At 44.8% G+C, this 18,793-nt stretch overlaps 1 protein-coding gene across 2 annotated transcripts in view; it reads left to right on the forward strand.

Moving 5' to 3' along the window:
- Positions 1–18,793, forward strand: part of vps13b (vacuolar protein sorting 13 homolog B) — a 339,886-nt gene that overhangs the window by 149,358 nt on the left and 171,735 nt on the right. For both annotated transcript variants that reach the window (XM_079164264.1, XM_079164265.1), the window contains exons 23-24: positions 14,746–14,980; positions 17,534–17,751. In XM_079164264.1, the coding sequence (XP_079020390.1) occupies positions 14,746–14,980; positions 17,534–17,751 (453 nt within the window). The remainder of the gene's footprint in view (positions 1–14,745; positions 14,981–17,533; positions 17,752–18,793) is intronic.

An 18,793-nucleotide genomic window follows, 5' to 3' on the forward strand; every position in this document is an offset into this window, starting at 1 on the left:
TCATTACAGTGTGACTTGAGTGTAGCTTATGTAATGTCTTATATCCCACTCAAAGTCTAAAACCAGAACAGCAGCTGGAAAAAGCCGAACATGCGCTGCTTCTATTTGTAGCCTTCTTCACACCATACTTGTCTTTGTCAATGACAGGCCTAGTCAGCATTGATTCCCGGTGATGGCACCGTCACGCGTGGTGAATGTACAGATTATTATCCGAATCCACGAGTGTCACGCTCTATCTGTAGCTGAGTGCTTTAACTAAAACCCCAGAAAGGATTCGGAGCCGGGGTTCCTCTGTGACTTCAAATCCTGGTCTGTCTCAGTTCGTAGCACCCTCTTCTCCTGTTACCTCACAAGGAACGATGGGCGATTCTCGGCCTGTAACAAAAACGGATGAAACTTTATTGTAATCCATTCAGAAGCCATCAGAGAACTTCTTTTAATCTCCTTAAGGTACTAAAGACAGACCTGCTGGCCCAAATTGATCAGTGTAGATACTCCTCGGGAAAGATGAACTGAGAGAAAGAAAAAAAGTCCTGAATTGGCTAAGACCAAAAGAGCCAATGTCTTTGTCCCACCATTGCTACACAGGCGCGGTGAGGTCAGAGAGACGTACCATCCAAACTGAGCCCCTCAGGCCCAAGATGGCAGAGTCTCGTTCAGATTACGTACAGCAAAGATTATGAAAGATGTGTGTGTTTTTCCCCCAAAGAGGCCACTAAGTCTCTTGGTCATGCAAGGCTACGATATGTGTAGGTGGTGTTATTCTAGTAGTCACTTCACATTAGGGCTGAAGGGCAGCGCTGCAGTTGTCGCCCAGGCCAGAGTGGGCTGGCTCATCTTCAGATGGCCACTTGCCCTCAGCCTTGGAGCTCTGACCCTCGCTTTTGCTCCAACTCATTGTGGCACTCCTTGCACACAGCACATCTCTGGACCTCTCTTACCTTGTCGTTTCTCCCCCTCGCTTATTTCCTCTCTCCCGCAGCTCACCCTTACCCCTTCTCATCCTGTCATCTCCCCCTCCTCAGCCCCGTCCTCACCGGGGACGCCCGCGTTCTCCGCGGGCCCTGATAATAATTGCCAGTGATCAGGAATGGTGATTCTATTTCAGGAATTTTGCAATAATTCCTTCTATTTAACACATGAATGTGTTCAGCGCTGGCAAAGGAGCACGTTGCTACCAAAACTGAAATGGGATCTGCTGAAACAGAGAGCCCGTTGCCATGGAAAAATGAAGTAACACTGCTCCCTGCAGCTGCCATGCATTAATGAGTAGGATATATATTTTTTGAGAGAGAAAAAGGAGGATAAGAAGCGGTGGGGTAGAAAAGGTAGAGTGTTGGAAAGGAGACGGTTAGGAAGCAAGTGAGGAGGAGAAAATTCAAATGTGCTGGAGGAAAAGCGAGAGAGAAAGATAGAAAAGGAGGATCATGTGTACTGTATGTTTGGTGTGGCTCAGACGGAGCTGACCAGATGGTTTCCATGAACAGGATCTGACCCCCGGCTGGAGCGCCTTCTGCAGGCACATTACTTCATCCTCTGCCTCCCCCCTTCCTCCATCCTATCATCCCTGCACTCAGCACCTTACCCTCCCTGTCTGTCAAATCGCACAACTTCCAAGTACAACTTTAGTTTTTGTGCCACTTAATGTTTATATGTGGATTGGGGTAATAAATGGTCAACCTTTCAAACGTGTCATTTTACATACCCTGAGGGTTGCTTTTCATCGAAATCATAAAAGAACATTTTTCGGTAGATATTGCAACGTCAGGTGTCCTATGATGAAGGAAGTGCATTACTTTACATTTATTATGATTAACCTCCAGCTCCAGCCATGAATAGGGCCATAAACTAGTCCAGATTTCCAGAAGACACTTAAATCACAACAATTCAGTAACATATTAGAATAAATGGAATGTAATGTGCATTTCCTCAGTGGTCCCCTGACTATTTAAGAATATACTTTTTCAATCATAGAAAACACTGGGAGTTAAATCACACATGCCCACACTCTGACTGGAATCCATGTATTTTCTGTATTTATCACAATTATAAACTGACAACACAAGTGCTAGTATAGCATTTGAAGAATCTTTATTGAGAGCAGCAAGTGAATCTCACTGCTGAAAGTCTATCACTGTGACGAAACACAAAGCTGGCCAGATGTTGAAAGCAGTTGAAAGCCAAAAGACCGGTACTCTGAAAATACAAATAGTAATGTTGTTTACCACATCTCCTGTTCTGGGCTTGGAGCAGCCACCTTAGCTCCACGGTAAAGGTGCTCGCATCGCTTATTAGCTTCTTTGCAGCCGTAATGCTGCCGATGGGACATTCTCCACCATTATTATATATATATATATATCTGGAGCCTCAGTCTAATATCCGATACGCGTGTTACGTCATATCGGATCTCGATACTGGATTGGATCGGTCCCATCTCTAACAATATTGCACCTTTTTGAGCACATATACATCTGCATGCTAGCATACCTTGCTGCATGCTGCCAAACAGACTACTGTCAGGATGTAACTGAGATGAATTCTATATATTCTGACAGTGGCACAACAGGAAATGACTGGTGTTTTATGTTTAAGAGTACGGGGAAAATGAGCAGGCTTTTATTATAGCTCGCAGTCCCTGGTTGGCTCAAAGAAAGCTAAGTGCTGATTGGCTGTAGTGCAAACAAAGTTAATGCTGGGGGCAGAACATAGGGTGTCTCTCCTGTCCCACAGAGAGGGGAGCCGGAGAGCAAAGTGGAAGGAGAGGAGGAAGAGGAGCGGTATTGAGGGAATAGTGAGAGAAAGGTACATTCTCTCCTGATTACACACTCATCCTCTCTGGTGTCGCCTGATCTAAATGAAGACCGCACAATGTCACAGTAGACGTGCCATTTAGCGACTGGGAACACTGTGCATGTGTGCGTGGCCAGATTCCCGTCCCATCATCTGCTGCTGTGTCAATACGCCGATGACCTCACAGCCATTACAGACGCACACACGTATTTGACCCTCTCACCGAGCCGCGCTGGAAAAGTGCTTACCGGGATTCTCTTGTGTCTGTAACCTTCTGAACCTCAGAGGCCTGGAGACCTGGAACTGATTTTCATCAGGATAAAAAAAAAATAGAAAAAACTCACAGCAGCTAGAATTTCAAGATTGAGATGTTTTAAAAAATTGTCAGGGAAAAGTGATTGTGGTTTTCACCCTGACCTTCTGAATGTGTTTCTGGAACGCTTCTTTGGAGGTGAATCTGGTTTGTCGGGGAATTGCGTCCACTCGGCTTGTCTCAGGATGGAGGAGGAAGCCGGGCCAAACACAGGTCAGATCAGATCGGCCGAGGTTACACAGCGGCCCAGTTTGGCTTACTGGATTCGGTCGTACCGCAGGAATCAACAGTGGTGAACATTTGCCAGAGTTAGCCAATAAAAGCCCTTTTATCTGCACTCCAGCACCATTCGATCCAACTTGGCCCAGTATTACATACACAGGCATCTCCACTCACTTCAGCTGGCCCAGAGCAAAATGGTCTGGCCACACCACTACTGTAGATAAACCAAGCCAAGCCGAAGCAGAGGCCAACCTGCTCGCCATTAGTCTGTCATATACGTGAGAACTTTAACTGAAGCTCTCAGCTAGGGCCAGGTGATGTGGAGAGAGTCACATATCCCTCTGTTTCTGGACCAAATACCACGATACTGATATTGTCACAATATTGTTGGTTGACTATTGGTGCTTTTACAAAATATTTACACAATGACATTTTTGATAAACAATCACAAGTAATGTGAATACAATGATTTAGCGGGTGAAGTCAAATAATAGAACAGCTACAGCACTCTGGTAAGTTCGGAAAATGACATCACTTTATTATAATGCAGCCTTTAAAACCAGGAAAAGACAACATTAATGCCACATTACAATAGTACAATGTCCAAAATCTAAGACGATATATAGTCTCTCGCCATGCTTCAAGGGAACCTCAATGATATTCGAGGCTTAAATAAATATCACGATATTGATATAGTATTGATACATTGCCCAGCCCTGTACTCTGGATCGTGAATAATCTATTGCCTGACCTTTAGCCCAGTCCAATTCACCCCAGTCTCTAAACTATGCCACCCCCCATCCTAAATGTCCGTGGCCCTGCTCAGCGGAGGCCTCAGCTATCACATCAGAGTATTCCCAGTCATGGCCCCCCCTCTCCCAGTGCATCTTTAACCCTAGTTTTGCGTAGCCACCCGTTAGACTCCCTCCATGCTGGAGTGTGTGGGGGGAGCAAGGCAGGGCCAGGCCGGCCGCTCTGCTTAGGCCACTGTTGGATCAATAAACGCAGCGATCAAAGTTGCAATTAACCCACCACGCTAACACAAACAGCCAGGGCCCAGCAGAAACAAACAAAGCCTTCATGTCACCTAAAGCGTTTATTTTTGCAGATTTCCACCTCGGCCAGGGAGACCTCCAGCGCTTGTCAGCTTCTGTAAGCAGTGTTAGAGTGGAGGAATGCGGGGCCACAGGGATGGCTGGCTGCCTGGCTGCGCCGCCGTGCCAGGCCACGAGCTTATTGCTCGTGGTGGCGTGTGGGTGAGACCCGGGCCTATCTGTTGTCAGGAGGCATCACGCTTGGATGCCTCTCTCATAGACATTAGGGAGGAGAGCTGCTTTCTGAGGTCGCAGGGGAATTAAAAAAACGTAATTTGTGTACACCCCTGCACCGCAACACACATGTGCACAGCGTCATCTTCAGATACACACATTAATCACGTTCATTTACAGGAAGACTCTATTTACACCATTACAAATGTGTTTTTGGATGGAGCTGAAAATGCAGGAGGATGTGCAGAAGGAGAGGGGGGGCAGGAGGTTAACAGTGGGTGGGTTATCCAGAGAGTCTGTGTAGTGGGGGGGTTTTGCTCTGTGGACCTTCTGTTCATCTGACCGGCCACTTAGGAAACACAGTGTCCCGTCTGGTGCAGGCACAGGAAGATTACATTTGGAGAGGTATCATGTTTTTAAAAACAAAGGGATGTGTTTTCCGTTCGCTGACGATCTCTCCTCTGAGATTTTTTTTCTGCTCCGGAGTTGCAAATATTTTCACCCGGAACGCTGGGAGGGTGTTTCTAATTTCCTCTCCTCTATCTCTGGGTGATTTCCTGTGTGTAAAAAGAGTGCGCTGCAGAGAAAATGAGGGGGAAAATGTGTCAGCACATACGTACTCGAGTGCGCAAGTTTACGCGTTTGTGCTTCACGTGTTGTGGGGTCGCTCCGCGGAGAGGTGGTCTCGGCCCACGGGGTTTGTGCTGTGCTGAGGTCTGCACAGAGTCGGGGCCCCGCCGTTCCTCTTCCCTGTGGTGAAGTGAAAACAATGAGCCTCAACAGCGGATCTGAACACAGCACCACGGAACAAATGTCAGACACGTCCCTCACTGCCTGGGTCCAAGATAGATGACTGTGACAGAGATCGTATTCAATGCTGTCAGGAGTTTGTAGCAACACAGCTGTCCTGCTGAAAATATGTTTCATTGAGAGCAGGCACCAAGTATTATGTCTTTGTCGTATAATACAGGACAAAAGTAGGCCCAGGTTTGTTAAGTTCACGGGCTCAGTGAGGACAGATGAGGAAAAATCTAAAACTCTTCTGTAGTTTGATCAACTTTACACAGGAGAGAGGTGGCTCAGATAGCACAAGCTCACTCTCACTGTGACGAGGGAGCACCATTTATACACGTTCTCCACTGTTTTAAGCAGTGATAGTACAGGGCTGCAGAAATGAGTCCTAAAACCCAGAAATGAGTCAGCATGTTTACACTTTTCAACATAACATCAGTAAACACCCCTCTGGGGAATTTTGAAACTTTTACGTGTCTTAAAAAAGGCGTTTGCTGCTAAGTGCTGTACTTTTGTTTATCACTGTGCACTTTTGTTTGTCCACGCTTCAAAAATCATCATCATGTTTGTAAAGATTATCTTGATGAACAAAATGTGTAGCTATCATAAAGTCTTGTTTTTAAAGCTTATTTTCTGCAATACTTCACAATCCAATGGAAAGATCCCATTGGATTTGTGTTGAGGGAACCAGTGTGATTCCTGGTTGGCCTACAAAAATACGTCATCCCTGCAGCACTCTGTAGTCCTTTGTTGTTATAGCGACAATCCCAGATCTCTCTTTCAGACGAGACAGCACTTTCTACCTTTACTGCAGAGTCACTGCTCGTCTGAAACCTTTAACTGTACTTCTAAGAATGACAATCTGAGAATCATGCACTCACAGCTGAAATTGCTCCTCAGCGTAGACGGGCTGTCCTCCGTACAACTCACTGTTCTGTCATTTACTGGCGAGGCCCGGCCGATCCTAAGAGCCTCCTGCGGTTATATAGGCCATTTCCACATGGCCCCAGCCCTTTAAAGACTAAGTGTGTTTGGCCCTCAGCTTCCTCTCTATTAGAACCTGCTCTGCTGGAACCAGATAAACCGTCTTCACAAAGACTCGAGGGAGAAATGCTACACAAGGCAGATCATACACTCCCAGTACTGCTCAGAAGAGGAGGAAGTGAGGGGACGCTTTTTGCGGGGTATTAAGACTGAAAGATTTGAAACAGGGTCCACACATGTGGCTGGATTCTGAACGCTATCTGACGGAGCGGGGAACTGATCAGGAATAAAACTGAGCAGGACTTGCCACAAAGAATGAAACAATCCCATATTTAGAACTCTGTGATGTGACGCCAGGCGGAGATGAGAAGGAAGAAATAGACAAAGAAGAAAAAAGTCTTCAGGCGTCTTAACGTTTAATCAAAGTACTTTCCAAATGGATATGTTTCAGGTTTTTCAATGTTTCTGGCTCTTTCGTTCGTCTGTCTCTTTTCTAGTAGTATTTATTTACTCCCGACAGCATGTGCTGGCTTCCTGATCCAGAATCCAGATTGAATTAGAGCCTGTGTGATTGTAGATCAAAGTGTAAGAAGATCCTTGTTCATTTAGAGGCCTGAGAGGAAAGGATCAAGGCCTAAGTCTCAGGATAAGCAACGGTCACCTACTAAATAACCACGCTGTCACTCAAAAACCACTGGCTCGCTCATTCTCCGGAGCCGGGAGGCTTTTTACTGAGTTTGTCAGTGTGCGTACGAAGAGCTAAATGACTATATTATTTCCAGCTAGTCCCGGTCCCCCCATGGCTGTGTACTGCCAGCGCTCTCTCTCATCTCTAAATGAGCAAGCCAGACAACACAGACGTTTTCTCTAAATACCAGGGAAGTACTGATGAAAGGCAGCGATGAGGAAAATGCATCTTCAAAACTACAAACAGCACACACAATCTTTGTACACGATGTATGTAAGGAGTGGAAGTAGTCATTGGTTTGTGGACTACGGTTTTGAAGCCTCTGGGTTCGGCATTTGGGCCGCCACCATCTTGTTTTTTTTTGCAACCAGTAATGACACAAGAGGGCGGAGCTAAGTACAACCAACGCTGAATAAAACATTATTAGTTACTTTCATGAAGCGAAAACACACTGTGAAAAAGTTAAAGTTCTAAGACCAAAACACAACAACTCTCAGACCGGACAACTCTGTGGTAGCGAGCTGTCAATCAAAAGATAGCCCCGCCCTAAAGCATCCCCTGCTTTATGGTCTGTTTGACTCTAAATGGACCATCGTTTACTAAATGAACATCATGCTGTATTGAAGAAGACTTGAAACTAGAGATTGAGACCATAAACTCATGTTTACAATGTTTACTGAGGTAATACATCAAGAGAGAAGGAGTCATCTTCTCATAGACTTCTATACAACCAGAGGAGTCGCCCCCTGATGGACATTAGAGAGAATGCAGGTTTAAGACACTTTTCAGACCGAGAAGTTGCCGTCTGAACTAAACCAGCTGAGCAGCCAGCAGTGGTACAGAGAGGGATATAACCGTATAACTTGAGCAGTGTTGTGGTAAGTGAGTTCATTGCTGTTGCAGGTGCCATCCTTCAGAGGAAGTGGTGAGCACAGCATCTGCATCTCTGTAAGGATATTAAAAAGAGATGGGGGGGCTTGCCTAAGCAGCGCTTGTTTGAAGAAAAAAAGGACCTGAGATGTTAATTCAGGTGTTTTGGGTTGAAGCCATTTTTTTTTTCTTTACTTGTTTTAACTCTACTTAACTTTTCCATTCTGAATCCAAATGGGCTTTTTCATTTTTTTTTCCTTTAAACGATTGATAACTGCACTTGCAAGGGGTGTGTTAAAGTTTACATGTGAAACAATGCAAGCGCACATATGATGTATGCGTGCGTGTGTGCTTTAGTAAGTGTGTCATATGAGCATGTTTTCACAGTTAAAGCCTGGCACGTGCAGCCTCATAAGGAGTCGATTGGCTTCAATCTTTCTTTTTTTGAACAGAGATTTCCTGGGCAAAATTGAAAAGCGTTTCGGCTGTTTTTGAAGTATATTAATAGAGTGTGCTGCGAGTGATACACCCTGGCCTCAATACACACACACACACACACGCACACACTCACAGTGTCCCTCAGTGTTTTTTCCTGAATTAATCCGTCATTAGAGGCAGTGGGTAACTGAACCAGTCCCACCGCTGACACTTAACTCCATTTGTTATGTTTAAAGATTTAGTTTCACTTTGACAGGACATGATGTCATTGGACGAAAGGAATGAAGAATTATGACTCTTTGACTCCTCTTGTTCCCCACTGAACCCTCTGCAGTGACATATATACCATATGAGCACACCTGCCATTCTTGATCTTCTAACAGTAGGCTTCAATTTGACTCCAAATCCCTCCGATAATCCCGAGTCCCCCATAATGTGGTCGAGCTCCAGATGCCCCTCTCATAATCCCAAATGAAAGTCGAACCCTCGTGATTGTTAAAACATGAGTCACACATACACACTCGCAAAGGTTCCGCATGGCCCCGTGCTGCGTTTCTTGTTTGTTGTACCTGAGTGGTTTCCAGAGGCCGTCTCTCTGTCACATTGTGCCGCAGTCTTATTCCACATTACCCCGAACCCCTCAGAGGGTAAAGTTGTGTAACAGATATTCCAAACTGCAATTATGCCTCTGGCTTTCAGATATTATTTGTGCCCCGTTTCTATTTTTAAAAAATCATTTCAGAATTTTCCTCTTGCTGCACTTGGAAAAGCTGCCGTTCCACAGGTCTACCCAAACAGAAAATAAATACATTCTCACCATCTTATTATGGATACAAATGTAATTTAGTTTTGCTGAGTCCCTGTGAGTGGCTTGTAAATACAGTGACATGCCGCAAACGTTGCCCTCTACCTCCCGAGCTTGTGACGGAAAGAAGTTTTAAGACGACCTGGTGTACCTGTCAGTTTCCTGTCCTGTCATTCAGGATATTGAGCATGCTTTCTCACTCACACACACACACACACACACACACACACACACACACATACAGAAACCTGGCATGCCCATCAGCTCGCAGTAGGGGGACATTGTCACACAGGCTAACTGCTTCCAGTGCTGTGTTTATTGGCCTGTTACAGAGCTGTTAAACACAATTGTGTGGAATACCAAACACGACCCTGCACAACCTCAACTCAACTTTTACCCCCGAAGTTGTGACATGAAACATACACTCCCACTTTGACCTGTTAGTACAGAGAACTTCTTTTTTTTTTTTGGCTGTGTATGCAACCATTCACAAACACTCGATTCCCCCTCTGCTCCCACCACCTCTCTCCTCTTAACCTTCCTCGAGGGTTTCCTTTCCTTTCCTTGCTCCGGTCACAGCATCTCTAACGCAGACTTTCCACCACAAATCGATGCGCGGTCATGGTGAGAGACCTGGACACCGACAGCCAGGACCTCAGCAGGCATGGATGGGTTTAGGGGGGTGGAGGTGGTTTTGGCAGTGGTCGAAGCAGTGATGCATATGGGACATTCTGACCTCACACTATTTCTCTTTTGGATCTGCCAGCGCTTCCCTTCCTTGCCCTTTGTTACCGCTGTCGCCTTTGTTTGGGTACTGCGTGTCTGTCTGTGTGTGTGTGTGTGTGTGTGTGTGTGTGCGTGTGTGTGTGTGTGTGTGTGTGCGTGTGTGTGTGCGTGTGTGTGTGTGTGTGCGTGTGCGTGTGCGTGTGCGTGTGCGTGTGCGTGTGTGTGTGTGTGTGTGTGTGTGTCACAGCTCAAGACACAAGATCACAGAGGCCTGTGAGGTTAAACCAGGGTGACCTGCTGTTGGCGGTAGTCCAGAGAAACAGGGTGGGGTACAGCCATTCTCAGAGGGTTCTGAGTTCATGCTCCTTGAAGGGTGACACAACCGCAGAACCAGGGATCGGCATTTACAATTTTTTTGTCAATATGTTTGACTGGTGTTTTGAGTACGTTCCAGCATAACTTGTTCGGCACGAAGGCTTCAAATGCCCAGTGGTTTGCTGTGACTGGGAGACCAGAGGGTTTCCATGGCGAAGGCATCATTTCATTGAACTTTAATTCATTGGGATGGAAGTCATTTAGAAATATCCCTGTTTTCTCATGCAGTGTTCAAGGAGGACCAGCTTTTCATTGCCCCCACATGATGAAAAATATGATATGACACTATGGGGGTAAAAGGAAACAAGGATGAGGTGTGTAGTCTCTCTCTTTACCTCGTCCAAGGAGGTTCTCAGTTTGGTCTGTATGTCTCTCAGCACAATATATCTAATCTCACCCACTGGATGGCTTGTTTCACAGAACCGTCTAACAGGCCGTCATTAGAGGCTGAAGGCAGGCACTGTCAAAAAGTACATGGCAGGTGATTGGATGAACCATCTGTCAATCAAACTCTACTGAAGCCAGTCGGGAGAAGAGAGAAAACATATTTTCTATCGAGAAAAGCCTTCAAATGCTCTTCTTTCATTGAAGAAATAACCTCCAGTTCTGATAGAACTGATGCTATTTCAGCTATGTGCCATCGTTAGAATAGCTGCTGTGCAAGGTAACAATATACCATCCACTCGCTAGCCACCCATTGGTTGGTGGACTGCCGTTTTGAAGCCTTGAGTTTGGCGTTTTGACAGTCGACATCTTATCGCCATCCTTGCTTTTTTGTAACCAATAAACAGAATTGACCATATTTGGACAGCGGAGGAGAAATGTAGAGACGCTGTATACGGCTCTGGTTGGGTAGCAACCTGTCAATCACAAGGTAGCCCCGCCCTAAAGCATCCCCTGCTTTATGGTCTGTGTGACTCTAAATGGACCATCATTTACTAAATGAACATCATGCTGTATTGAAGAAGACTTGAAACTAGAGATTGAGACCATAAACTCATGTTTACAATGTTTACTGAGGTAATAAATCAAGAGAGAAGTAGAGTCATTTTCTCATAGACTTCTATACAACCAGAGGAGTCTCCCCCTGGTGGACATTAGAGAGAATGCAGATTTAAGACACTTCAGCATTAGCTTCACTCTTCAGAACCGGCGGTTGCTGCCTTGTATTTAGCTCCAGAGGCAGATTAAACATTCCTTAACATTTTCTTTGATACAAATAACAAATGTCAACATTTGTGCAGCCTTGGCACAGGCAGGCGCTCTCTCATTATATTTTTATTTTACTTGTTTACCATATTTGTCTGGGATACAACTTCAGCCAGGAAGCATATTGCCTCCTGGAGTAGGTATGGATTACAAGAAACAAGAAGTTTGTCCATGGACTCTGCGGCCCCACAGACTTTAGCACGATTTAGTCCAGACCCTGGCAAGATGTGTGACTAACATTACAGCTCACGTGTTCGGTGTAGCATTATTTCCCTTGTCTCTCTGTATCGTCATCCTTCTTCTAGCAACTGTGCGATTTGAAATCAAATATTCAACACAGGCCCCAGCCTCTGGTCCCCTTGTTCATTGTTGTTCTTATCTGCTCTGGTGACCTCAGCTCCCTCACTCAGGACAAAAGCAAACGTTTCGTTAATCCCCGCCCTCGCCATCACACATAGCCAATGTGAATTACAACATGTTTGTTTCTGTGTTTTCTTGTGGCTTTTATTAGCTGTCACCAAAGGGGGGGGGGGGGGGGGATTAGCTTTGTATCAGTGATTTTGTAGCACTGACAGGACTTTTTTTCCACATGACACAGTGAGGCCCTTTGAAGCATCTTGAGCCTTTTTGCCTTCGTGTAAACAGCGGTGGCCGTGCCCAGTGAGCGCCGTTCAATTGTTCAACTTTTCCCTCTGTTGTCATCTGTGAGGTGTTATCTGATCATTGTTAGTATTTCACCGTGTGATGTGGGGAGTCTGCAGCTACCACACACTTGACATCATCTTTGGGTTGTTGGGTTGCCATGGGGAACAACAGCAAAGCATTATAAAGACCATACAGGGGTATTTAATTTGCATGTTTTACTGTACACACTCAGCTATGGTGGTAGCTTATGCAGCGGGTGCCCATTTTTATCTGTTAAGTGCAAGAAGGATATACAGTACATCCTCTTGTGGCACAACCTACTCTCATAACCAAACCTCTTTCTTTTGCCGAGTTCTGACCTTAAATATTAACTCATCCGAATAGTTACGAACAAACTCTACTTCATATCTAAATTTGCCAAGATTGTCCAACAATTGCTGATAAAAAAGGTTAGTATAAAACCAAATGTCTGGTGGAATAAAGAGCCTTACATCTGTGTCTTCTTGAACACAGACAGACCCGTCTCCTTCAGGCTGTTACCAGGGTCAACATTCATCTGGGAGCATTTATGTTACAGTTTAATATTTCCCCATGATTATGTTTAAAGGTTTGATATGTGGTGACAGATTTCGTCAACCATCAGACACAGAATGGGAACTAAAATAATGTAGGTTCCTGTAGTAGCTCATTTACAGTTGGTCTGTGTGGTAAAGTAGCTGTGCTCTGAAATGAGCCATTTGAAACAGCAAATGTTTAAGTATAAGATTACTTTCTCCATGTTATGGTTGAACTAGTGTGATTATTTATCTGTGACAGTAATAGGGTTAATCTTTACTCGTGTACATCTGCGTGCATACATTTTAACTACATTTGATATTGGTTCTGGTCAATGAATCAAACCATCAATTTAAAATGTATCAATGGCAATTTTGATGCCTTATTTATCAGCTATTAAATAAAAATACCAAACATTTGCTAGTTACGGCTTCTTTAAAGGAAGAATGTTCTTGTTTTTCTTAGTTTCATGTCAATGTTAATTGATTACTTGGTGTTTTTAGATGGTTGTTGAGAGAAACTATATATATTACTAATAAGACATTTCACTGGGTACTGGTTACTTGTAATAATATTTGTTATTGTTTCTGGCATAGTTAATGATAATAATATAACTAAATAGAATAAAAAGATAACATAATATTTGGTGTTACAGTATAGGTTTATGAGGCCCTACAATAAATACATCACTGACTGCCATTTATTGAGTGTCAGCCTGAGCAGAAGAAGAAGATCATGTGTAATAATGTGACTGAGCCAGGATATCCAGCAGGAGAGCATTAGCCTCAGGCAGTGAGCTCAAGGTGCAGACCGGAGTCACAGTGTTAAACCCGGCGCTTTCCGTGTGTCGGCCCGCTTTACAGCTTAACCCCGCTAAGATCTGCAGCAGACCAGGCAGTGTCTATGGATTTTCTCCCTGCGTGCCGACTCTTAAAAAAAGAAATTAAAAAAAAAGGCCAAAGCCTTATGTGTCAGTGTGCAGAAGTGTTCCGATTTCAAACCCTTTCTTCAAAGAGTAATCAAAGAGGAAGCAGCGTGAGATGAATGTGTAACCACATCCCTCCCTCTTTCTTTCCATCTCTCCATCTCTTTTTTTATCTCAGTCTTCTATTATTTTTTTCTCAGTTTCTGTCGTTCTCTCCCTCCCAGAACTGGCGTCCCTCTTCAGGCCTGTCAGAGGCGTTCCAACATCAGTGTGTGTAGTATTAGCAGAAGGTTGTATTGTTTTCTGTAGGACATATGTGAGTCTGTGCATTTGTGTGTGTGTATTGTACGCAGACCATATTGCAGTGTAACAGCGCATTAAACCGAGCCGCTCTCTGACTAACACAGCTATACACAGCTGCTATCTGACCCCTTGACCCTGCACTCCTCTCTGTTCTATTAACTGGTCTTTTAAATCAGTGCAGCACCGGCAGAATGGAAAGAGACACTGCTCTTCCACTCACTGGCTACTTGCTACTGGTTACTGACCTAGTGGCTTGTACATTATTTTCTTTTTTTTCTTTTCTTTGGTGAACAGAGAGATATGCGTGACACAATGCAGCTGGAATGGGTCTCCAACCCTTTTAAAAATACTTCAAATATGATTTAAGTTCAAGACTTGACTGTAAAAAAAGAAGTCCCTGAAGTTAAAAGGAGTTCTGTTTCCTGAATATGGAATTTCAAATTGTTTTTAAAAAAGGCATTCCAAATCTCACGTTCTACCTTTGTTAGTTTTTTGAAGGCAAATCCTACTAAAGCAGGATAGTAATCCTAATATATAGCAGAGTTTAGTATCATCCAGTGGGCATCATGCAAAACTGCATGCATCACTAAATGTGGGATCGACTCTTTCCATTTTTTCAAATCAAGGAAAGGTTTATTAAGCATGTTCAGTCTTTTCCAGCAACACCCAGAGTTGTGCACACACTCTCTCTTTGGTTCTTTCCATTGCAATCCTCATCCTCTGATGTCGCCACAAAGCAGCGCCCTCTGAGCACTCGCTGAACGTGATAAAGGCAGAACGGGGAAGATCAACTAACATGACTTCATGTGTCCTTTCCTTTCTCTCTCGCCTCTCCAGTTAGAGCTGCAGTCCTGCTGCATGTTCCTGCCCAACGACAGCCTCCCCTCCCCGAGCACCATCATCTGCGGCGACATACCCGGCACCGTCCGCAGCTGGTACCACAACCAGGCCTCCATGCCCGGGACTCTGGTGGTGTGCCTGCCGCATATCAGCGTCCTCAGCGCCGGGCACAAGTACATGGAGCCGCTGCAGGAGCTCCCCTTCGTGGTCTCCAAGCCCATCCTGGAGGAAGGTACCGTATCTGACGACTTCTCAACTTTAATTAGAGCAGTTCAAATGCTGGGAGGAGATCACACAAGACCAGATGAGGACGACTACGCCAAATGACTGAGGGTCAAAAGAAAAGATTGATTTGAAAGCTTGAAAGAGAAAACAAAGATGTCGTTCTTTGGAAAACAATGACGGTGATAGGTTCATTATAAATGGGAGTCTTGGAAAATACATTTTAATGGCTGGGAAAAATCTACTTATGCTTTTATTAATAATTGAAATGAATGCTTTCATAATAGCAAAAGGCTACATAACGTGAATTCATCATCATTATGGCCTTTTCAACACTGAGCCAACCTTTGACCCACCACTACTCATTTACCATGACAAAAGACAAACAAACTTAAGCACGGCGACTTTGAGAGATAGATCTTGCACATGTGGCGTGCACACCTGGGTAGAGTTGACATAAGCAACACTCAGTGTTTTCTCTTAGGAAGAAGAAGAAAAAGGGGGGGGGGGGGGGGCCTCCTCCTCTCTTTTTTTTTTCTCTCAAACTCTTCAATGACATCAGCATTGGGCAAACAGATTTAAAAAAAACGGAGGAGAGAGAAAAAAAACCCAGTGACATCAGCAGCCTTGTCAATGTTGCCGTAAAAACTAACAACCCGTTTGCTTTTAGTAATTCATTCCTACGCTTTGAAAAGCTCTTCATCTCTCACTTTCAAAGCCCACGGTGCATGGGAAATGTGCTCTTCACGGCCCCGTGCTCAGCGTTCTACCAGGGTTGGCAAGTGAACAAGCTCGAGCTCTCCCAGTGTGGCACCCTGTCTCAGACCCACAGGTTTAGAATAGACACTCATTCTACAATGTGTTTTCGTGGGATCGTCTTCCTGCCTATTGGGTGTAGAGGGTTTGATACTCCTTAGTGCATCTTTAATGATAAACTCTCTCATCGCCATGTGCAGTCGTTGGCTTTGATTTTAAAGGTGAGTGAATGAAATTATGTAGATGTCATAGTGGTTTTGATGATATTTTCATCAAATATTATTTACACTGCCTGGCCAAAAAAAAGGTCGCCACCTGGATTTAACTAAGCAAATAGGTACGAGCCTAGGTTCAGCAACAGTATGTGCTCAAAGAATGAGGTCAGCTGACTACCTGAATATACTGAATGACCAGCTTATTCCATCAATGGATTTTTTCTTCCCTGATGGCACGGGCATATTCCAAGATGACAATGCCAGGATTCATCGGGCTCAAGTTGTGAAAGAGTGGTTCAGGGAGCATGAGACATCATTTTCACACATGGATTGGCCACCACAGAGTCCAGACCTGAACCCCATTGAGAATCTTTGGGATGTGCTGGAGAAGGCTTTGCGCAGCGGTCAGACTCTACCATCATCAAAACAAGATCTTGGTGAGAAATTAATGCAACACTGGATGGAAATAAATCTTGTGACATTGCAGAAGCTTATCGAAACAATGCCACAGCGAATGCGTGCTGTAATCAAAGCTAAAGGCGGTCCAACGAAATATTAGTGTGACCTTTTTTTTTTGGTGGCGACTTTTTTGGCCAGGCAGTGTATGTATAGATATATATCTATATATAGATATTTTTATATAGATATCTATATATATAGATATTTTCCAAATCTAGTCTGCATTTTCTTGCATCTTTCTTTGGCCTTGGTTACACTTGTCTCTTCAATGCGACTTTGGTCATCTGATCGTGCCACGACGCATTAACTATCATTCTGCACGCTCCGAGATCTGCTCCTTCCCACCCACCCACCCACACACACACACACACACACACACACAGGAGAAGAGAGAAGGCCTCCTGAGACCTGCTCTTTGTTCCAATACCCATACTACCATACTATTTATTATGCCAGAAAGAGCTATATGTCCCGATACATAGTATGTCAAACTGCATCCAGTCAGCATGCTTTTCTGGCTATTCTGACCCACAATCCTCTGGATATAGCAGCAAGAGGGTCAAAGTTCAAGATGCAATGCTGTGGTGAAAGGAGTATGTCCCAAATGAATGCATACTGCATGCAACAGTGAAAATACAAAGCATGCGATTTGGAACACATTTCCACTTTGTGAGTCAGATACTGCTGATGAAAACCCAACGTTTCATATAAATGCTTTTAAATAACAAAACAAAAGGGGACTTTTATTGTGAAGAATTTATAGGAAAGGATATGAGTTTATCCACCGCTTCACAGCCGCTTCTTTGACCACGATCACTATCCGATTAGGCAGGTCTCAAAGAACAATCCAAAGTGCACGTACATATGCGGACATGACTGATCTGGTTCAGCCGCTGAAAAGAAAAGTGTAATGAAGCCTTCCTCTCTATACCACAATGACTTGGCCTGCCCTCTTTGCGTTCCCCTCACATGACCTCTCTCTCTCTCTCTCTCCTTCCTCCCCTCTCCTCTCTCCATCTCTGCCAACGTCTCTGTGTTGCAAATTGTAATCCTCTTTCTCCTACCGCTTCATCCCTTGCCCCCACACCTGTTATTTGTCCCTCTTCTTACCGCTCCCTCACATCTCCCACCAGGTGATGCCTTCCCGTGGTCGGTCAGCCTGAGTCAGTTCAGCGTGTACACGTTGCTGGGACAGCAGCAGAGCCTGAGCCTGCTGGAGCCCATGGGCTGTACCTCCACGCTGGCCGTCACATCCCACAAGCTGCAGAGCTGCTCCGAGGGGGGACACTCCTTCGTGGTCTGCCTCCACGTCGATCTGCAGGCCGTCCACGTCAAGTGCTCCAACCCTCAGGTCAGTGAGGCGGCACCAGATCTCACCGAGTAGTCGTCAGATTTGCATGTATATTTACACAAATCATCCCTGTGGTAAACTCTCCTGTAATATGAACACACACAAACCCTGGCAGGACGGTCCTGCCCCTGCATGATTCTCTCTCATATAGATTGACTCCAATAAACAAACTGCCTCATCTTCTTACATGGCATCAATTTCATGAGTATGGAAGCATAAACAAGAGAGTGTTGCCTTGTTTGCTTTGGTCCCATATTTCGAGGTCTGAGTGAAGGAGATCGTGGGGGTTGCGAGACTCCTCCTCATTGTTTTACTGTGCACTATGATATTTCAGCGAGAGCCTGATGAATATGGACGGATTAGAAACGGTTCGTCTCCCCGGTTAGGTCTCCGTGTTGTTTTTCACTGCGCCGTTAACAGTGCCGTAATCACATCTACATGTGCCATTACACATGTTTTGTTTTTCCGCAATTGAATTAGCTGTATTGAATTAGGTTCCTCTGTAAACACTTAATTGGGGCGACCTTTTGAGTGGTTGCGCTGTTAAATGTCTCTGACCGCCGTGATGAGCATGGTGATATTGGGGGGAATTGGTACCAGACAAACAAATGAAAGACCTTAATCCGGTGGTGGTGAAAACGTTCCCAGGGATGAGGAGAGCTGGTCGGCTTTTAAGGGAAAAGTTTATTTTTCTTTCTTCCTCTCCGTTCTCCCTTTCAAATGGAGTGCCTGTGTCTGGCAAAGCTGGGGGGGCTTATTGCGATTATATGATGAGTCATTATTAGTTTCTGGGTCCAATGAAAACTTCTCTTCTCATTCTCCTTTCTTCTTTACTCCTTTCTCCTCTCCTCTCCTCTCCTCTCCTCACTTATCTTCTCTCCTTTTCTGTCCTCTCCTCTAATCTCCTGTCCTCTCCTCTCTCCCCTTTCCCTCCTGTCCTCTCCTCTTATCTGACATAATCTCATATTGTACCATTTGAAGTCATGCAGCAGCTCTTTAAGAACTATTGCCAGAGCAGCCCCACCCACTCCAGAACAACAAA

Source organism: Pholis gunnellus (genome assembly GCF_910591455.1).
Source record: "Pholis gunnellus genome assembly, chromosome: 8".
Taxonomy (NCBI): Eukaryota; Metazoa; Chordata; class Actinopteri; order Perciformes; family Pholidae; genus Pholis; species Pholis gunnellus.